Source organism: Limulus polyphemus, unplaced genomic scaffold, assembly GCF_000517525.1.
Source record: "Limulus polyphemus unplaced genomic scaffold, Limulus_polyphemus-2.1.2 Scaffold1292, whole genome shotgun sequence".
Taxonomy (NCBI): domain Eukaryota; kingdom Metazoa; phylum Arthropoda; class Merostomata; order Xiphosura; family Limulidae; genus Limulus; species Limulus polyphemus.
Window position 1 is genome coordinate 64967 of NW_013666902.1, and position 7369 is coordinate 72335.

The window sequence follows — 7369 nt, forward strand, 5'->3', positions numbered from 1 at the left end:
CAAAGTCTGTGTAGCTGAATTATGGAAAATCTGTTATCAAAACCCAAGAAACTTTTAAGAAGTTTAAATTTGCAGGCCTGTGTAATGTAGGTGTAATATATGAATGCTCCAACTTGGTTGAAAGATAATTTTTATTTTATTTTTTTATCTGGAAAGAAAAGGTTTTTTTTTTTTCTAATTTTATTTGCAAAATGTCAAAATTCCTCTATTTTGCTCTCCACAGGTGGCAACAGATTCAGAGGTGTAAAAATTAAATCCTTTCTTTACTTAGTAAATCACCTCACTAATATCGATAAGCATAAACTACATATGTGCTTAAATATACGTTAGTCTTAGTAGCTGTGACTATATATTTTTTGCCATAATTTACAAGTAGTTATCAATACAGCATATTTTTTACTCAATTTCATTTGCTTATATGCAAATAAGTAAGGCAGAACACAAATGTGACACACAAATATGTATCAACCGAACCACCAAGTTGTTAATCTGGTTGATCAAAGATAAGCTAATTGGTATACTCTGAAAACAACCAGTTATCAGACATGAGAAAAGTGCTGAGTGGAAAAATTAATTGGCTTCACTTTAGTTTTTGTAAAGTGTGTAATTTATACGTATAGTTTGTTGCAGACTAATTTTGTTTTTTTCTCTGCATTACATATGTTTTCTTTATGTTATGTTCTACTTTGTAGGATAGAGTAAAAGCATAATGAGTCGTTTCTTCGCTGTATCTGATTCTGAGAGTGAGTCCTCGTCGAGTGAGGAGGAGCAGGTGCAACAAAAAGCACCAGTCATATCATCGTAAGTTATTAATTACCTGATAGGGTGTATAGTCGGTTGGCTTTTGTTAACAATAATTAGTAGTGTGATTCCAAGTAGGATATTGTTCTGCAACCAATGTAATCATTGTTAACAATGTTAGAATTATTTCAGTTTATTTGAATTGTTCCTTTTATTGTTATTGTTAGATACAGTTTTCTTTGTATGTAAATATGTGTACTTCCACATTTTTTATGTGTTTACTTACCATGTAACGATGAATGGTTGTTTTAAAGTGGAATACATATTGGTTTTCATTATTTCTGAGTTTTCATGATATTAACAGAAGAATTCTGATGGACTGGTTTGTAAATACGGTGTTGGGTTTTTAAGGGTTCTAGAATATTTACGAGATGTCTCATAAGCTGGATGATTTGTAATTACTGATAAAACATTTAATTTCTACAGATAATGTTTTGTGTTACTTTGTGCTTTTTTTGTATAGAGCTTTTACTTTTAGTGACGATGAAGAAGAAACAAAACGAGTCGTTCGCAGTGCTAGAGAAAAGAGGTGAGTCTGTTTTATGTGTTAGTTAAATGCTCAAATTTATCAACATATTGGAGAATTAATAGTTACTGTAAATTCTGAATTCAGTAATCGTTTAGTAAACATTACAGCCAGTATGTTGTTTACAAAAATTTAGATAAATTATTTTACTAAATATTTGTCTCTGAATTTACTTTAGCCAGTCTGACTCGTACTCTGACTAGTCTGAATGCAAGTTGATTTTTGTGTTGGAATAAAAATGTTTTTCATCTTATAATTTTTCATATTTTTTTTTATTTACATAATTTGTAGGAACTCCTAAAATAATATCAAAAGTTTTTTCAGTAAAACTTTATATTTTATGTGGTATTTTCTCTATCCTGACACGATACAAACTCAATCCATTTCACCATCCTTGCGACCACCTCATAAAATATGAAATAAATCTAAATTACCCTTTTTTTTTTTTCATTCTAGAATGATTGCAGATTGTAATAAAAAATTACAATTATTTATCCTAGATGATAAAAACCCGAGCGCTTCTCTTTTTAAAATTAAGAAATTAAAACTTATGTAATATTAAGATTTGATTTATTAATGACATTTTCATACCAAATGTTTTGGTATAAATTGATGATGACAAATTTGTCTAATTAAATATTGAATGTAACATTGTAAAACTTTATGACATGCACAGTTGTGATGATACAGAAATGTCTGTGGTTAACATTGAGGGAAGAATGAGGCTTATTTTATTTGTTAAAAGATACTGTTGTCCAGCAGTGTAGAAACATCAGATTTATTTCTAATGAGAGATCTTAAAAAACTTGTGCAGGTATGAAGAACTTACAGATATAATTAAGCAACTTAGAAACCACAAGAAGATCAAGGATTTCACAAAGATGCTCACAGGTAAGATTCCTTTCACTATTACTATCCATAAATATGTTTGGCTTAATCTTAGGAATGTGTAGGAGTTCTTTCAGAATGACTGGCAATGGATGAAAATTGCTGGCTACTATGACAACCACCAGATAATCTTATTGTAGAATGCTGTAGTACAGTCCTGGTGATGGATGAAAATCACTGGCTACTATGACAACCACCAGTTAAGCTTGTTGTAGAATGCTGTAGTACAGTCCTGGTGATGGATGAAAATCGCTGGCTACTATGACAACCACCAGATAATCTTATTGTAGAATGTTGTAGTTCAGTCCTGGCGATGGGTGAAAATCGCTGGCTACTATGACAACCACCAGATAAGCTTGTTGTAGAATGCTGTAGTACAGTGCTGGTGATGGATGAAAATCGCTGGCTACTATGATAACCACCAGATAATCTTATTGTAGAATGCTGTAGTACAGTGCTGGTGATGGATGAAAATCGCTGGCAACTATGACAACCAACAGTTAAGCTTGTTGTAGAATGATGTAGTACAGTGCTGGCGATGGATGAAAATCGCTGGCTACTATGATAACCACCAGATAATTTTATTGTAGAATGTTGTAGTACAGTCCTGGCGATGGGTGAAAATCGCTGGCTACTATGACAACCACCAGATAAGCTTGTTGTAGAATGCTGTGGTACAGTGCTGGGGATGGGTGAAAATTGCTGGCTACTATGATAATCACCAGTTAAGCTTGTTGTAGAATGATGTAGTACAGTCCTGGCGATGGGTGAAAATTGCTGGCTACTGTGATAACCACCAGATAATCTTATTGTAGAATGCTGTAGTACAGTGCTGGTGATGGATGAAAATCGCTGGCTACTATGATAACCACCAGATAATCTTATTTTAATCTTAGTTTTTTAGCTTTTTATTGATTTTAACTTTATAAAATTGTGGCATATAGTATTCTATAAGAGGTATACAATCTTGAAGTATAGTATTCTGTAAGAGGTATACAATCTTGAGATATAGTATTCTTTAAGAGGTATAAAATCTTGGGATATTGTATTCTGTAAGAGGTATAAAATCTTGGGATATTGTATTCTGTAAGAGGTATACAATCTTGAAGTATAGTATTCTGTAAGAGGTATACAATCTTGAAGTATAGTATTCTGTAATGTAGAATAGATCCTTACACATTTAATGGTTATCTGTTAACATCTATGTATTTGTATTATTCACAGGTTTTGAGAGCCTGACTAAAGCATTTCAGAAGGCGAGACCCGTAATAGATAAGGAGGAAGACGGTATCACTCCAAAATTTTATATTCGTTGCTTAGTGGAGATTGAAGATTTTATATGTGAAGTAAGTAACTATTATTTAATGTTTTAAAAAAAAACAATCACTAAAAAATGTGAATAATTATGTGGATGTTCATAATTACCATTATTGCATAAATGTATATAATAATATTTCCACCTTATTGTCGTTCTTGTTGGAATTACCATTCTAACAAGAGCATTACCAGCTCGTGTAATTCACTTTCTATATGTATGTATATTTTGTTTGACTTGCATGATATTTGACTAGAATAGCATTATAATTAAAAAATATAAGCTTATAGTGATAAAAATACTGGTGCCATCTAGTGTTTATTCAGTAAATTAATATTCTCTTAATTTTTAATATTATGAGTATAAATAGTTTAATAAAAATTTTGTGAAAACTGTGTATTTATTTTTGTGTTATTATTAATTAACATTACAAAATTTGGTGCTCGTTGTTATTTTAGATGTTTACTTTGCTCTGTAATAAGTTGTTTTGGGTTATGTTGTGAAAGAAAAAATTAAGTTTTAGCCACCTTTAAAAAAAAGGACATCTTTGTCGGTATTTCTCAAATATTGACCTATTTTGTAGAAACATCTCTTGAAGATTTTGAGTAAAATGGTAACCAGTGCTTTTTCCATATTTTAAAATTATTGTTTCTGTTAAGCCTACTTTTAAAATTATTGTTTCTGTTAAGCCTACTTTTAAGTGATGTTTATAATTTGTGTCTCACTATATTCTAGTGTACTATGTTTTTTATTTCTTTTTTGATCGTTTACAGTGTTGGGAAGATCGTGATGGAAGAAAAAACATGTCCAAAAACAACTCTAAATCGCTCGCCACTTTACGACAGAAGCTAAGAAAATATAACAAGGACTTCGATACTGAATTAGCGACCTATAGAGAAAATCCTGAAGTTGAGGAAGAAAAAGATGAACAAGAAGAATCTGGTAAACATTCATGAAATAAAACATAATCATTGAACCTAAGTGTACGTAACTTATGTTTTAGTGAAATGTTTTAGATTATTCTAACTAAACTAATTTATACTATTTAACTGAATTTTCAGCAGTCTTAAAGATAAGTTATGTATGAAGGGATATACTTGTTTATAACATGGGCCAACCATGGTCCAGTGGTTAGTGTACTAGACCACGAATCTTCAGGTCCATTGTTCGCATCTCATTACCACAACAAAAATTATACTCCTCACTTTGAGTCTGTGGGTACATTAAAAAGTGGCAGGCCATTCCAAGAGTTGGCAGTGAGTACCGTTGACTATCTGCCCTCCCGCTAGTCTCTCGGTTCAAAGTTGGAGACATCTAGCATAGATGTAATGAATATGAGAAAGGAAAAAAACTTTTCCCATCTGTACACAAAGGTAGTTTGCCACTAGATGTTGCAAGCAATGTTGTTTTAAAAGTGTCTAAAGTAATATTTGTGTGATTGACTTGAAATATATTGCACAGAATGAAAGGTTGTATGGCAGTTACAGTTGAAAGAGTCGTAGTTGTATACTAAGACACACTAGCTGAGAAATTCCTTTTTTATTCATTTTGTTGTTGTTTTTTTAAACAGAGTCTGATGATGATGATGAGGCAGAAGATTTTCTTAAGAAACCAGCAGCTTCTGAATTCAAGGAAGAACCTAAATCGAAGTTCATTGCTGGATCAGATGATGAGGAGGTAAGTAGACCAAAAAATATTTTTTGGGTGTGTGTGTGTGTGTAAACATACTTCTGTCTGATGTTTAAAACTTGTAATAGTGTAGAAGTGTACCTTTGCGGTAATAAGGTGAAGCTCATAAACATTTATTAAAAACCAGTTATACTAACTTTTGATTAAAAATTTGAGACCAGGCTTTAAAATATTTTTATTTGTTGTAATCCTAAACTGATTTAAAATGTAAGTAGCTGAGTAATTGTTTTTTTTTTAAATTGCGTGGCAAAAAAGAAATTCGAAAGTACCACTAGTTCCTAAAACAAAATACATTAAACCATGAATATATGGATTCGCGGAATACGAATGCGACACTTCCAACATACAAGTAGTTAAGAGGATGTCAGTGTATCGAAAGTTTTTATCAAATGCTTTTGCAACACACGCTTGCCGATCAATATCCGGAAGTTTTTCTGACAGCAGAAATGAAACCATGTGGACAAGGTTTCTCTTCTTCCCAAACTCTTTTTAATTATGGAAAACATTGTGGACAAGCTTTGCTGCCAAATGCATAAGTACTTTTCATTTAAATGCAGAATCAAGATTAGAGAAATCTGGGTGATACTATCATCGCAGCAGACGCTGAATCTCAAAATGGCAAGATCCAAATTAATTAAAAAATGTCCCTCAGTTAAGAAAATGTTCAATTATGTTAATAAAAATCATTAATTACATAGTAGTGTCTAATTACTAGTTACACTGCTACCAATAATCACACAATAAAGATGATTCATTATGTGTGTGTGTTTTAGCATCCATCACCCAAGGTTGGCTGGCTCGGTTGCTGTAATTTTTTTTATGGTAACTGGAAACTGTCTGATTGTGTACATGGGCTATTTTGTTTTAGGATTTTTGACCGAGAAAGGGGATAAAGAAATAGGACATATTTCCACTTTCTTTTTTATAGTCTCTTAGCTTTGAATGTAAAGACACAATTACATAATCTGTTAAATGAATCAATTATTACCTTCCACAAAGCAGGATGTGCAATTAGCATTTAATGAGGCCATGAGGGATTTAATAAAAAAAGAAAGAAAGAAAGGGGAGCATTATCCTTTTTATCCTTTGTGGTTTGTTAACAGCCATCCTCAGCTGATTGGTTAATAATCAATCATCAGTTAACTCTACCTAACCAATCATTAAACAATAATTGATCATCAGTTAACTATACCTAACCAATCATTAAACAATAATCAATCATTGGTTGACTATACCTAACCAATCATTAAACAATAATCGATCATCAGTTAACTATACCTAACCAATCATTAAACAATAATCGATCATCAGTTAGCTATGCCTAACCAATCATTAAACAATAATCGATCATCAGTTAGCTATGCCAAAACAATCATTAAACGTGATTGTATAACCAATTACCACCATTAATAATATGAACTTATGAATTATTTTACTCGTTGAATACTTCTTTTTTTTTCTAAATTTTAATATTAATTACACTTAAAAATGATTGTTACTTTACAGGAATCAGATGATGATTCTTTTGACTGGGGAGGTTCTTCTGAAAGTGAAAGTTCACTTTCCAGTGATGATGAAAAATATGGAGGAAACCTGGCAGCAAAGTTTCTGAAAAAGTATGTTTTTTTATGTTGTAATCTAGAAGTCCTGTAATTGGGGAGGGATGTTTCGATTAGTAACTTTTTTTTTCATGTTTCAACTTGTTAAGTATCCTGTTTTTTTTACCTTTGTAGAAATAAGAAGTTTGGTAAATTATAATGTAATGTTATTCCTCCAGAAGTATTTTTAGAAGAACAGGTTAAACCTGAATTGTATTATTGTTTTTAAAATCTGTTTGTTAATTTTTGTATTACTGACATACCTTATATAGCTGGAAAATTAATAGAGATATAAGTAACTTAATGAATATTTCTTACTTGTAGAACAACAGACAAAGATGAACAGAAAGAAAAGAAGCGAGAGAAGAAAAGAGATAAAGAGAAAAAAGAGAAGAAGAAAGATGACGGAGAAGGTGAATGGGAAGAGGTTAAAGGTGGTGTTCCTTTAATCGAGGTATTAATCAGATATTTTTTATTGTACCAATTCTGATTTTCAGATATTAAGTTTGTTTCTTAAGCCTAAAGGGCTGTCTGTTTATAATGACACACATT

At 31.5% G+C, this 7369-nt stretch overlaps 1 protein-coding gene across 1 annotated transcript in view; it reads left to right on the forward strand.

Moving 5' to 3' along the window:
* The window catches only part of LOC106462967 (eukaryotic translation initiation factor 3 subunit C-like), a 28355-nt gene that overhangs the window by 3136 nt on the left and 17850 nt on the right, over positions 1–7369 (forward strand). The window contains exons 2-9 of the mRNA XM_013922937.2: positions 693–801; positions 1265–1330; positions 2142–2218; positions 3440–3561; positions 4304–4472; positions 5101–5207; positions 6726–6835; positions 7142–7271. Coding sequence (XP_013778391.1) covers positions 710–801; positions 1265–1330; positions 2142–2218; positions 3440–3561; positions 4304–4472; positions 5101–5207; positions 6726–6835; positions 7142–7271 — 873 coding nt within the window. The 5' untranslated portion in view covers positions 693–709. The remainder of the gene's footprint in view (positions 1–692; positions 802–1264; positions 1331–2141; positions 2219–3439; positions 3562–4303; positions 4473–5100; positions 5208–6725; positions 6836–7141; positions 7272–7369) is intronic.